At 35.5% G+C, this 14,972-nt stretch overlaps 1 protein-coding gene across 12 annotated transcripts in view; it reads left to right on the forward strand.

The window, feature by feature from the left end:
- The window catches only part of MLLT10 (MLLT10 histone lysine methyltransferase DOT1L cofactor), a 259,317-nt gene that overhangs the window by 128,288 nt on the left and 116,057 nt on the right, over positions 1–14,972 (forward strand). For 11 of the 12 annotated variants that reach the window (XM_041765075.1, XM_041765074.1, XM_041765080.1 and 8 more), the window contains 3 exons: positions 8,094–8,197; positions 9,682–9,775; positions 11,635–11,730. In XM_041765075.1, coding sequence (XP_041621009.1) covers positions 8,094–8,197; positions 9,682–9,775; positions 11,635–11,730 — 294 coding nt within the window. The remainder of the gene's footprint in view (positions 1–8,093; positions 8,198–9,681; positions 9,776–11,634; positions 11,731–14,972) is intronic. The other variant, XM_041765081.1, reaches the window with a different exon arrangement.

Genomic DNA, 14,972 nt, shown 5'->3' on the forward strand with positions numbered 1-14,972 from the left:
GAGGGGCAGAAGGAGAGAGAATCTCAAGCAGACTCCATGCTGAGCATGGAGCCTGATGTGGGGTTTGATCTTACGACCCTGAGATCAAAAGCAAAGCCAGGACAAAGAGTCAGGCACTTAACTGACTGTGCCACCAGGCTCCTCCTCAGTTTTACTTTCAAAAACAGTAGATACTATATGGAACCTTTTTTTTTTTTTTTAGTTTAGCTTATTAATTTCTGCCTTTTGATTGGAGTATATTCACATTAAATGGTTTATTAATATGGTTGGATTTATGTCTGCTATTCTACTTCTTAAAATTTTAATTTATTTGAGAGAGAGTTACAGCAGGGGGAGAGTCAGAGGGACAAGCAGACACTTACTGAGCAGGGTGCCCATTGTGGTGGGGGGTGGGGGGCTCAATCCCAGGACCCTGAGATCATGATGTGAACTGAAGTAAGACGCTTAACTGACTGAGCCACCCAGGTGTCCCCTGACATTTACTTTTTGTTTGCATTGTCTTATGACTACTTTGTTACCTCTCTTTTCCTCTTAGAGTACCCTTTCTCAAGTGGATATTTTCTAGTGTACCCTTTCATTCCTTCATTTTTAAATCATACTCTTGGGTCCTTTTCTTTTTTAAGATTTTATTTAGTTCCAGTGAGTGAGGGGAGGGGCAGGGGAAGAGGGAGATAGAAAGAGAAAATCCTAAGCCGACTCTATGCTGAGTGGGGAGCCTGAAGTAGGGCTCAAACTCAACCTAATATCATGAGCCAGGCTGAGATCAGGAGTCGATGCCTAACTGAGCCACCCAGGCACCCTCAGTTATTTTCTTAGTGGTTGCTCTAGGCTTTATGTTTACCTTATTGGAATCTATTTAACTTCAGTAAGTTAGGAAATTCATTCTCAAATGTCTCCATCCCCTTCTCCCTTTTCATGCTGTTATTATTGAATACATTATGTGTATGTATATATATATATATATATATATATATATATATATATATATATATATATATAATAAACTCAACAATATATTGTAAAAATTATTGCTCTATTTAATCTTAAGTCTTCTAAAGCTAAGAGGAGGAAACCACAAATATATTTACACAGCTTGTTTGTGTGTGTGCAGGTAGTCGTAGTTACCATTTGTGTTTCTCTTCGTTTCTTCCTATGGCTTCAAGTTACCATCTGGTGTTACTGCCTAAGTCCCAATATAGCTTTATTCATATCCTCTTTCATTGTGTTTTCATTGTCAAAAATATTACATTTCTGCATGTTATAGTTGCAGCAATACAACTTATGGACATTGTTTTATGCTATTGCTATTTATCTATCTGTCTATCTAAAGAGCAGGAGCAGGATGGAGGGGCAGAGGGAGAGGGAGAAGCAGTCTCCCTGCTGAGCATAGCACCCAATATGGGGCCCAATCCCAGGACCCTGGGATCATGACCTGAGCCACCCAGTTGCCCCAGTGCTATTGCCTTTTAAATGGAGAGAAGAATGAGAAAGAAATATCCAATCATTCTGTCTTTTACTAAAATTTCCTGTATAATTCCCTTTGTCAGAGATATTTTACATGTGATTTTTTTTTTTTTAAATTTTTTATTTATTTATGATAGTCATACAGAGAGAAAGGGAGAGGCAGAGACACAGGCGGAGGGAGAAGCAGGCTCCATGCGCCGGGAGCCTGATGTGGGATTCGATCCCGGGTCTCCAGGATCGCGCCCTGGGCCAAAGGCAGGCGCCAAACCGCTGCGCCACCCAGGGATCCCTTTACATGTGATTTTTAATTGGCCTGTTACATTTTTTTTAAGATTTGCTTTATTGAGATAAAACTGTGGAACTTCTTGTGTGTGTATGTGTGTCTGTCGCAATTATTTTTTCATGTCACTTGATTTTAGCCCAAATAATTTCCTTTAGTATTTCTTGTTAGTTGGGGTTGGAGCAACAAAGTATCTTAGTTTTGGTTTTTTTCCCTAGGATTTAAAAAAAAAAATTATTTTTGGGGATCCCTGGGTGGCGCAGTGGTTTAGAGCCTGCCGTTGGCCCAGGGCGCGATCCTGGAGACCCGGATCAAATCCCACGTCGGGCTCCCGGTGCATGGAGCCTGCTTCTCCCTCTGCCTATGTCTCTGCCTCTCTCTCTCTCTCTGTGTGTGTGACTATCATAAATAAATAAAAATTAAAAAAAAATTATTTTAGAGAGAGAGAGTGCAAGCAGGGAGAAAGGCAGAGGGGGAAAGAGTGGGACAAGCAGACTCTGTGCTGAGTGCAGAGAATGCTGTGTAGCTCTATTTCATGACCCTGAGATCATGATCTGAACCAACACCAAGAGTCAGTGAGTAGGCTGCTTAACTGACTAAGCCACCGAGGAGCTCCAAAAGTATCTTAGTTTTTGTTTGGGAACATCTTTATTGCATCTTTATTTCTGCAACATAGCTTTGGTGAATATAGGATTCTTGGTTGATAGTTTTGTGTTTTAAGCATTTTGAATATCTTAAATGCCTCTACTGCCTTCTGTTCTCCATTATTTCTGTTGAGACCTCAGGTATTAATTTTATTGTAGTTTCTATGTTTGTGATGAGCCATTTTTCTTTTCTTTTCTTTTCTTTTCTTTTCTTTTCTTTTCTTTTCTTTTTTTCTTTTCTTTTCTTTTCTTTCTTTTCTTTTCTTTTCTTTTCTTTTCTTTTCTTTTCTTTTCTTTTCTTTTCTTTCTTTTCTTTTTTCTTTTCCTTCTCTTCTCTTCTCTTCTCTTCTCTTCTCTTCTCTTTTCCTCTTCTCTTCTCTCTCTTCTCTTTCTTTTCTTTAAGATTTATTTATTTTAGAGAGGAGGGGAGAATTAGAGTCTAATGCAGCTTCCCCACTGAGTACAGAGCCTGTGGGGCTCACTCTCACAACTGTGAGATCACAACCTGAGTCGAAAGCAAGAGTCGGAATGTTTACTTTTCTAATTTATTTTTATTTTATTTTTTAAAGATTTTATTTATTGATGAGAGACGTATAGAGAGAGGCAGAGACATAGGCACAGGGAGAAGTAGGCTCTCTTTGGGGAGCCTGATGCAGCATTCGATCCCAGGACCCTAGGATCATGCTCTGAGCCAAAAGCAGGTGTTCAGCCACTGAACGACCTAGGTATACTACAAGAGTTGGATATTCAATGGATTCTGCCACCCCGGTGCCCCTCGTGTTGCTTTCAAGACTTTGTTTTGTTTGGCTTTCATAATTTTGAGTGTGGGTCTCTTAGTGTTTATCAAACTTTTTAGGTTTGTAGATTATTGTTTTTCATCAAATTTGGGAAGTCTTCAGCCATTATTTCTTTAGATACAATTTCTGTCCCTTTCTTTCCTCTCCTGGTTTTCTCATACATAGGTTGGTGTCCTACATTTTTTGAAAATTGTATTTTAGGTAGTGTAAACTCAAGATGTCTCTTCTTTATACTGCCTAATCTTTATTGATCTATTTTTTTAAGTTTATTTTTTTTTTTTTAGGGATGGAAGGGGTGAAGAGGTGGGGGGGTGAGAGAATCTTAAGCAGACTCCACACCCAGCACAGAGACTAATGTGGGGCTCAGTCTCATGAGCTGAGCTGAAATCAAGTTGGACCTCAACCGACTGAGCCACCCAGGTGTCCCAAAGTTTATTTATTTTTAAGTAATCTTTATACCCAGTGTGGGGCTTGAACTCATGATCCTGAGATCAGTAGTCACATGTTCTCCCAACTGAGTCAGCCAGGTGCCCCTTTATTGATCTATTTTTAAGTTTCTTGATTCCTTTTTTTTTTTTTTTTAAATTTTTTATTTATTTATGATAGGCACACAGTGAGAGAGAGAGAGAGGCAGAGACACAGGCAGAGGGAGAAGCAGGCAGAGGGAGAAGCAGGCTCCATGCACCGGGAGCCCGACGTGGGACTCGATCCCGGGTCTCCAGGATCGCGCCCTGGGCCAAAGGCAGGCGCCAAACCGCTGCGCCACCCAGGGATCCCAGTTTCTTGATTCCTATTGCCATCTCAAATCTACTGTTTAACCCCTCTAGTGAATTTAAACTTTAAAATTTCTACTTTGTTAAAGTCTTTGTCTTTTAAGTCCAACATCTGGGCCCCTCCTCAAAGGTAGTTTCTAATGTCTACTTTTTTTTCCTTGTATATAGGTCACACTGCCCTGTTTCCTTGCATGTCTTACATTTTTTGGTTGAAACTGAATATTTTAGATAATATAGCCACTCTAGAAAATGATCTTTCCTTCTTTTCGTGGGTCCTATTGTTTGGTCATTTATCTACTTAATGACTTGGCTGGGCTAATTTTCTCATCTCTCTTTTCCCAACAGCGTATAATTTCAGGTGGCACTGCTAACATGACTTCCTTAAAAACAGACAGGCCTGACTTTTAGGATTGTCTGTAGGTCAACATAAACCACTTAATGATTCAGTCAGAGATTGTGCTTAAGCCCTTTTAGGTTAGATTTTCACCCTTTTTCATTTAGTATGTGTGTGATTTAGAGATTCTTTTTGTTTTCTAAGTTTTTATTTATTTGAGAGAGTGGGCATATGGGTGAGCATAAGCAGGGGGAGCCAAAGGCAGAGGGAGAGTGAGAAGCAGGCTTCCTGCTGAGCAGAGATCATAACCTGAGCCAAAGGCAGACACTTAGGTTGAATGAGCTACCCAGGTGCCCCTAAAGATTATTTTCTAAGAAGATGTGAGGTTCTCTTTTTAGTTGTTCCTGAGAGGGTGCAGTCTTAAGCACGTACACAATCTTTCAGACCATATGTATATGTGTGATTTTATTTTCAAGTCTGGATTTTGAGGAGTTGCCCCTGGGTCACAGTAATTTATTTTTCAGCCAGGTTTTGATCATAGTTTGTACTAGAACCCTCTGAACCTTATTGGCTGATGGATTTGTGTGTGGCTTTGGTGAATGCTTTTAAGCCTTCCCCAAGTCCCACTTTGATTTTTCCCAGTTGAGTGCAACCTAGTTCATGTACATGGCCATTTGAACCCCAGGGATGAGTAGATTCTAGGAGGGCCCTTATTTGTTGTCTTTCTTTCATTCCCTCTTTTAATCTTCAGTCTAGTTTTGCTTGTTTTTACTAGTATCTTGGAGCTACTGGTCCTGTCTTAATTGTTTGCCACCAGAGTGGCTTTTTTTTTTTTTTTAAAGTTTTATTTATTTATTCATGAGAGAGAGAGAGAGAGGGAGGCAGAGACACAGGCAGAGGGAGAAGCAGGCCTCCTGTAGGAGCTGTATGTGGGACTCAATCCTGGGACTGACCATGCCCTGAGCCGAAGGCAGACGCTCAACCGCTGAGCCACCCGGGTATCCCACCACCAGAGTGTTTTGGACAGTGCCCTTAAACTTCTCCAGGTATTGTTCCAAATAAAGTTCGTCCATTTAGGCAGAGCTGTTGAGCTTTTGTCCCCCTCACTCCCCTTCTGAGAACCTCTACATTACTGCTCTGGAACTGGGGATGGTGACAGCAGTCTGCTACTCTGAAGAGAAAAATATGTACTCCAACAGGGTGCTAGGAGGGGAGAAGGGTGTAGTAGCCCCTGGTTTTCTCAAATCATTCCCCTACCATTGGGACTTCATTTGACTAGCGAGCTGGGGTAGGGATGCTATGGCCTCAGAATTCTAGGCCTGTTGTTAGGGTGGGATTTTTATGAGTGAGAGCTAACAGCACTGAGTAGGTTGAGAGTTACTAGAGACTAGTTCTTCTAGTAAAGCTATAGCTTTAGACTGAGAGCTGGGGAGAGAGGGAGCCTTCTCAAACCACATCCACCCAGAGGGGAACTTCCATCAGAGCAAGCTGTGTATGTGGTGCGGTGTGATGGGAGCAAATCATGATTCAAATTCCATAGACTCTCACTGTTCTTATTGAAATTTTGTAGGTATTTTGAATAAATTTTCCACTGTTTGCCTCATGTTTTTAGGATAATTTTCAGACCTTTTTTTTTTTTAAACTGTGAAGTGATTAATTCACTGGGGAGGGGATCCACAGAGTTCTTCTGCATTCCAGAAATCTGAAAGCACTACCTTTTCTTTCTTCTTAATACCATCATAAGTTTTAGTTTTATTGAATGGTCAAATGGTGGTGTCTTTTCACTGTCTGTTTTGGAAGTTCCTGAGAGATTCTTTAAAGCATATTTGCATATTTTCCCTGAATTTTACTATATAAAATGTTACTGTTTCAGTCTTCTGTCTTTTCTTTTTTGTTGTTTCATAAAGATTTTATTTTTATTATTATTTTTTAATAAATTTATTTTTTATTGGTGTTCAGTTTACCAACATACAGAATAACACCCAGTGCTCATCCCGTCAAGTGACCCCCTCAGTGCCCGTCACCCATTCACCCCCACCCCCCGCCCTCCTCCCCTTCCACCACCCCTAGTTTGTTTCCCAGAGTTAGGAGTCTTTATGTTCTGTCTCCCTTTCTGATATTTCCCACACATTTCTTCTCCCTTCCCTTATATTCCCTTTCACTATTATTTATATTCTGCAAATGAATGAGAACATATAATGTTTGTCCTTCTCCAATTGACTTACTTCACTCAGCATAATACCCTCCAGTTCCATCCACGTTGAAGCAAATGGTGGGTATTTGTCATTTCTAATGGCTGAGTAATATTCCATTGTATACATAAACCACATCTTCTTTATCCATTCATCTTTCGATGGACACCGAGGCTTCTTCCACAGTTTGGCTATTGTTTCTGTCTTTTTTTTTTAAATCTTCTTGATCATTTGTAGGTTAAAAAATATATGTTACATTCTTCCATTGTAATTGTTTGGACTTTCTTTTTGTTATTTGAATGGGTAGAGATGCTCTCATTCAGTGTGTCTCAATTGGTTTGTTTTAACTTATTAGGATTTTTACTTGTTAGAGATATAAAATCATTTTTAATTCAAATCACTCTGAATCCTGTATTTAAATTAATTTACCTGACTTGGTACGAGGCTTTTTTGAGAACTGTGTCCTTGTAAAAAAAATATTGCTGAATAGTATTATTTGGCACCACAGTACATAGTGGAGGAAATGTCTCTAGGTTTAAAAAATGTGTGGTCCTATTGGCTACAATAGGTTAGCTAGGTTATACCGTATTAGTGTTAAAAAGTTGGTTTCTGGGGCAACCTGGGTGGCTCAGCGGTTTAGCACCGCCTTTGGCCCAGGACGTGATCCTGGAGACCCGGAATCAAGTCCAGCGTCAGGCTCCTGGTATGGAACCTACTTCTCCCTCTGCCTCTGCCTCTGCCTCTGCCTCTGCCTCTGCCTCTGTCTCTGTCTCTGCCTCTCTCTCTCTCTCTCTGTCTCTCATGAATAAATAAAAATAAAATCTTAAAAAAAAAACACAGAAGTTGGTTTCTTTTTAGAAGTGTATTACCTGATTTTATGTAGGCATTAACTTCTGTATACTCAGCTTCTAGTCTGCTGATAATTGTATTCACTAGACACTGATAATTGTAAAGGTAGTACTATATTAATCAGCAATTTTTACCTGGAAAGAGGACCACATGTCAGTTAAAGTTGTTGGGAGTGTTCATTGGCCAGTTCCTCCTCGAGACATCTCTGACCTCCTAAGCTACTCAAGTATCTTTCTCTCAGGCTCAGTATGTCAGGTTAGCAGGCTGAATGATAGCTCATGTGCGATTCTTGTGAACAGTTAAAATGGCCTAAATTTTGCTCACATAGGGTCATCCTTCATCTCTTATCTCCTAATTCCCTGTGTTTAAACTCCTTAGATATGCTTACTTAGAGCAGAAAAGAAAGACAAACCTCTTTTTACACTCTTGTTATAGAAATCAGTTGAATACTGGTGAGGAAGTTTTAAGACCAAGGTATTACAGGCTGTGTTCTGGCCCTTGACCTCTCAGGGCCTATGAAGATTCTTCTTATTGTGTAAGATGTTTGAGCCTTTGTGAGATACTACGGAGACTGCTTCCATGTTCTTGTTTATGTTTTCATGTTTATAAAAATTAGATTACCATCAGAAAAATGAATTCATGTTTTGAAGTAAAGTAGGTTAGTTAACCCAATTTTGACTTTTGAAGATAATTGTGAAATTCATTCCTGTAAAGCGCTTTAAGGTTTTTGCTTCATTTTATTTATTTTCTCTATCCTAAGACTTGCTACATTTGTGATGAACAAGGAAGAGAAAGCAAAGCAGCCACTGGTGCTTGCATGACCTGTAATAAACATGGATGTCGACAGGCTTTCCATGTGACATGGTAAGTATGTTTCTGTCCTTGTACAGAACTGAAATTCTTTTACTTTGTTCAAGGGAACACTTTGTAAGTTGAAGGTTTAGGTACCCAAATATTTACAGTGAATTTTATTGGGATAGTTTCTATGTTTCAATTTTCTTATTTATAATAAAGATGATTCTAATAATTGAATTTACCAGAGTCAATTTTAAATAGGTGGACTCTGGTTCTTATGTTTTTTTTTTTTTTTTTTTTTTAAGTTGACTTTTGTGTAAAATACTGGGTATTGGTTACCTAATATTTTGATTTGTTAAAAGAGCTGATAATAGGTAATAGTAAAAGAGCTGATAATAGGTTAGTGTAACACCTGAAATATTAGTAAGGATTTAATGAATGATTGTGTTTCTTCACTTTGTGTTTGAAGAGGGTTGGAAAAAGCAATCACTATCATATTCTCAGTATAACAGTGGCTACTTCCTAAAAATTACTTCTATACTTTTTTTGGCATAAAATTTCAAGAGCAAAAGTTATCTTATAATATTCAACATAATAGACAACAGTTCAAAATTAAAGTTTGGGAATAATCCATGTACTTGTTACTTTCAAGAAATAGTCTGTATCTAGCAGCCAGTATAGGCACATGCTTTATTTCCTGAGCTTTTAGTGTATGGATTAAAGAAGTCCATTTTATGTCACTTTTAGGGAATGGAAAAAATCTTTGATTTTATAAATTCTGTTAATAATTTTTCAAAAGATGAAAGTTCTTTGAGACAGATACTATCTCTCCCCCCAAAAGATTTTGAAATGTAATTTTGAAATGTTAAAAGTGGAAATTGAAACTGATGACAAATTGACAAGATGATTGTAAATTTTAGTGCTTTGTGTTTTTTTAAAAAAATGAATATCATAACTTTAGGTTTCGATTCAATTTCTTCCATTGTTTATGACTGGAAAACATAGTTTATGTTTTTCTTGCCTGCTGTACAGTGCTGTGATTTGAAGCATTTTCCTTGTAACAGTATGTAATTTGCATCTGTGGGTTCATCCCATCACAAGTCATTTCAGCTCTTCAAAAGCCTGACCTTACTATTTGTACCTGTGATACAGATAGAAAAAGTAAAATGAAGTGTTAATTATGAGGGAGGGAGGGTATCTTAAAGCAATTTAATGTCTGTTTGGTGACATAGAACTATATAAGTCTTCATCCTTATTAGAGATGGCTGGGTCAGAAGTTTATTATAAACTATAACTTTAAAAAACATCAATTAAAAGTTGAGGTGACATGTACTTGGTCGCATTGAGAATAAAGCCTTTCATTTTCTCCTTTTCTCTTAAGAGATGTGTAAGGTTTAATTACAAATCCTACATGCTTAAGTGAATTTTAATTTATATATATTGTAGTTTGAAATTTAACATGTTTATGTGTGTATTTCTATATATATACTTATATATATATATTTACACATTTCTATATATATACTTATATATATATTTGGCTTTATTTTTAGTGCTCAGTTTGCTGGATTACTTTGTGAAGAAGAAGGTAATGGTGCAGATAATGTCCAATACTGTGGCTACTGTAAATACCATTTTAGTAAGCTGGTAAGAATTTATCTTGAACTTAACATTAAAATGATAACACATAGTTTTAAGAATAGAATTAACCCTGTTTCTAAAAAGGGCATAATAGCTACTCCCTTTCTCTTGATTTTTACATGAGATTGTTTGCTTTGCATGTTCTTTACTGGGAATTAAAAGATTGAATAAATTTTAAAGATTTTGCTTTGCTTAGGTTCATTTATAAAGGTAAATATTGTAAAATAATTTCTATTAATAGTAGTAAACGTTAGGATACATTTAGTAGACGAGGCACGTATAGAGGACTCTAACCTAATACTGTTTTTTGACATTTGATTATACATTTTGTGATTTTCTATCACGTGTTTCTCATCTTTTAGCTAATTACTATTTCTTTATTTTCATTTTTATTTACTAGGAGATAGTAAAACTGAAACAAAGCTGTTTTGTAACTTCTTGGTTGACGATCTTGAGAACAATGTATTTGAATACAACTTTGGAATTATTTTAGATTTTTGCCTATGTTGAATGGATGATTGAGTTGGTAAAATTTGACTAGCTATTTCATATATTGTGTCCATGTTCCTTTGAAAGATCAATATTAAATGTCCTAAGTGTCTATTTTTTAGTCTTTAATGGTAACAACTCGACATGTACACAGAGTTTAAGTCTTTTTTGTTTAGTGTCTTTCTTTTCCTCTTATTACCTTTCCTTTGTGAGTAGGGCTAATTTTTTCTTTCTTTCTTTTAAATAAATGATATATAATTAGGGGCCCCTTTCTCATGAAAGCAGCTCGACTATTCTGGTTCATGCATATTAAAATACTTAAGGTTATATAAATATATTGTTTGATATTAAAGACTTTGATTAGTGTAAGGGCTGACAAAGAATATTGACGTCTTTTAAGAGAAATTTTGAGATAGTAAAATTGAAAATTTTACTTTCTAGATGTAAAAAGTATATTGGAATCTTAATTTTCTAAATGGAAGATAATAAAGATAAAGTCTAGAAATAATGAAAATGGATTTTGAGTTTGTGTAAATAGGATTTTCTCACTGCTACATATTGACATATTATCCCATTTGCTAGTTAGGAAAAGTCTAATAATTTAATAAGAATTGTATAAGCTCTACGTTTGCATGGAATTTGAATATCTTTCATTCTCATTTTTATCTAATTTAAACTAGTTATGGTACCACCAAGTTTTAAACACCTCAAATAACTCTCACTGGCATCCTTTATTTATGATCTTGTGTAAGTATTTCAAATAGAAATGTGCAATACTTTTAGAAATGCTTTGAAAAATGCATGGGTCTAATGCTGACATTTCCTTTAATTTTTTTCTTAATGAACTGCAGAGATGAGTTTTTAGAAAACTCTGCCTTAAAAGAAAATATGAGATTCAAAGCCTTCTTGCTTTTCCTAATGTGGCAGAAGTAACTCTTCAAATATTTTCTTTTCTTTTCTTGTAGTCTTGGCATCCTTCCTCAGTTATGGCATTCTCTATTTTGGTTGAAACTCCTTTTTTAAAGAAGACAGTGAAAATTATAGTTGATTTCTTTAAGAGATGGTTTTGTGATAAAGTGACAAATAAGCTACTGCCTATTTGAAAATGTAGCCTATTTTCACACATTTTAATAAATGTACAAAAATATGGCATTAATGTTAAATTTAAGTTTAGATTTTCTTTTATAATGAATGCAATAGACAATATATGGATGGTGTCTGAACTAGATTATATAGTTGGAAATAGTGAGAGTTTTTTTTTTTTACTTCAATAGACATTTTAAAATATTACACACTTGAATTGGTTAAGCCTAAAAAGGTTATTTAAAAAATTTTTATATACATATATATGTATGTATATATATTTTCTTTTTTAGAAAAAGAGCAAACGGGGATCTAATAGGTCATATGATCAAAGTTTAAGTGATTCTTCCTCTCACTCTCAGGATAAACATCATGAGAAAGAGAAAAAAGTAAGTGGATTTGTTGTTGCTCTATATGTAGCACATCTACTTAATAGTTTTTTTTTCCTTTTTTAGATAAAATTAAGTTCTTGATAGCTGGATGGAGACATTGAAATACTGAAAATTTTTGACTAATTGAGAGTATAAAGTCAAAGAGTAGATCTAAAATAATGCCATATTTGTGAGTATGTTTGTATGTACCTATTTCAGCTGAAAATTTGAAATAGAACTTAACTGAAATCGTGACAGATTTTTTGCATGTGTCACTGTGGTCATCCTGTGAAATCTTCAGGTGACTTCAGTAATAGTTTGTGGCTATAGATTATTAATGGATTATTTCACATGTAAGGAAAAATCGCATCAGCCTTTTCACTTTATAATGGAACAGTTTTGAAATTCTATATATTCTTGATTGTTTTTCCGCCTAGTGGTGCTAATAATGTTTTTTTTTTTTAATGGCCAAATATCATACCATTTGTTTGAGAATGTTTTGTCTTTTAATAAAGCACTAAATGCTTGCCTAATACTAATCTGTCTTCTTCTGACTTAACCTGTTTTCCACTTACATTTTTATTTGTTTAAAGGTTATGAGTAACTTTTAGTGAATGAATAATAAGTACTGTAGAATCATTCATAGTTCATATCGAACATAGAAACATATTGAATATAGGAAAAGGATAACACTATGAATTGTTTTTAAGAAACTAAGGATAAAAAAGACCTCTTCAATTAGAAAATAATATTACTCTTAAACAGTTGTTATAAACTAGTTTGGAACATTTTCATGTTTATAAATACTTAGGATTTGGGAATAGATTTGGTTTGAATTTCTGTGCCCTTTTTTGGGGGGTAAACATTTTAAAAGCTTAAAATTTTGATTTTGAAATTAAATTCCAAATTGTGAGTGAAATAATAATTACAACTTTATATTCACCTTTAGAATATTTGTTAGGTTATATATATGCTTTTGAGATCTTAGGCATATCTCTTTAATGAGGTGGTTTTGTGATAGTGAGAATTACAGAGTTCTATCTGTTTGGATTGCTGATGGGAAAGGGGCAGATTGGGTAATTAGCAGTTTTACTAAGAAGCACTGTGATATTTTATGTAACCTTTGGATTCATGAATGAGGGATACAGGTACGGACTCACTGATGATATTCTTCTCTTCAGCCATTTCATGAACATTACCTTATTTAAAGAAGTGTTTGATATGATCGTATTTATCTTCATACATGCCCTGTCATATTTTTAATGGACAGTTATTAAATGTAGTATAGGTTCAGTAAATACAATGCTATTGATTACATTTATTGATTTTTTTTTTTTTTCCTCTAGGAATGAGAGTTTTCATTTTAGGTGTTTATTGCAGTTGTTGAATATTAGATAAAAACATTGTGTTTAGTCAAACCTGTTTAACTATAAATTTTAGCAGTTAATATTTTCATTATGTCAGTAAACACTATTTATATTTTACTTCTGCATATATAAGTTTAATATAATTTGATTTTATTGTCAAACTTAAAATCCATTTGTACATTTTGTTTGGTAACCATTTTTCTGATCATTTATAAAGGCTGTGAGGTAAACGTATAAATTTATTATTTATTATTGTTAGATTTGTTTGCTTGCCTTGGGAATATTTGGGAAGGGATTTTTTTTTTGTTGTTATGGTATAAGTGATAATATAGCTGAAAAGATCAGGTGTTATGGACTATCATTCTTTCCATCCGTCTTTACCTCTTTTAAGATTTTAACATCTAGTAGGTTTGTCTCAGATACACTTATCAAATTATAAAATGTTGCACTGAAGCACAGCACTCACAATTCATTCAGACTTTAGAATTTGAAAATACTATATATTGCAAGCTAAGTTTTGATGGTATTGTTCATAAAATAAGTTGGAGTCACTCTCCCTCTGAATTTTTTTATCTACCTTCATACTGGCAGATATTTTAAAATATCTTGTATTATAAGTAAGTGACGATAAAGAATATTTCATACTAAATAGTATGCTTATTTAAAAAATGAAATCAATGATTTATGTTAGCTTTTTATTTATGAGAAAATGAAAAAATACATAGGTTTTGCTTTTCAGAGAATTTCTGTGTGACCCAAGATATATTATTAATACTGGTTAGATATTGGGCAGCCTGGGTGACTCAGCAGTTTAGCGCCGTATTCAGCCCAGGGTGTGATCCTGGAGACCTGGGATCAAATCCCACATCAGGCTCCCTGCATTGGAGCCTGCTTCTCCCTCTGTCTGTGTCTGTGCCTCTCTCTCTCTCTCTCTCTCTCTCTCTCTCTCTTCTCTGTGTCTCTCATGAATAAATAAATAAAATCTTTTAAAAAAATACTGGTTAGATATTAACTGGGAAATCCCAGCAAGGAGAGAGAGGAAAATTTAATAGTGAGATATGACTTTTTTTTTTTTTAAGATTTATTTATTTATTTATGATAGACCGAGAGAGAGAGACAGGCAGAGACACAGGCAGAGGGAGAAGCAGGCTCCACGCAGGGAGCCCGACGTGGGACTCGATCCCGGGACTCCAAGATCGCGCCCTGGGCCAAAGGCAAGCGCCAAACCGCTGAGCCACCCAGGGATCCCCTGAGATATGACTTTGAATAAAGGACAGTTGCCATGAAAATTGAAAAATTGGCATGTATATATTTTTAAAGGAATCAAAGTACATGTTTGAATGAATTGAAGCTATATAGAGGAAAGGTTTAATTCATTAATTTGTATCATTAGGTATTGTTTAAGAAGAATATCTTCTAAGACTATTAATGTTCATTGCAAAATAGAATTTTCTTTTAAGCCTAGTATCTTTGTATTATAGAAGCACTGCCACGGAGTGAGATGTGGGCCAGGGTTAGGAAATGCAGAGACGTATCAGACATGGCAATATGTGGTTGTAATTGGGATGTTCTCAGCTTCAGAAAGGATTTTTTCTGAAGGCTAATTTGTAGGTCTTTATTTAGAAATCAGTGGTTATTTATTACATTGAGATAATCTGCTACCAGTTCAGTTGATCTTCAGACACATTCTCCTCCCACTCATTAATGTTAACTAATCCATAATGTATTAAAAGTATAGTACTATACTTCTAATACATTACAGCAAAGTTCCCATTAGTGACAGTATTATGTAGAAATGCATTCATTTCCAAGTAGGTTTGCCAGAAAACTGTCCCCTACTGTAGCTAGAGGGATTTATCTCCATGTTCCCCACCCCCTTACTTGCTCTTGATT

Source organism: Vulpes lagopus, chromosome 8 (assembly GCF_018345385.1).
Source record: "Vulpes lagopus strain Blue_001 chromosome 8, ASM1834538v1, whole genome shotgun sequence".
Taxonomy (NCBI): domain Eukaryota; kingdom Metazoa; phylum Chordata; class Mammalia; order Carnivora; family Canidae; genus Vulpes; species Vulpes lagopus.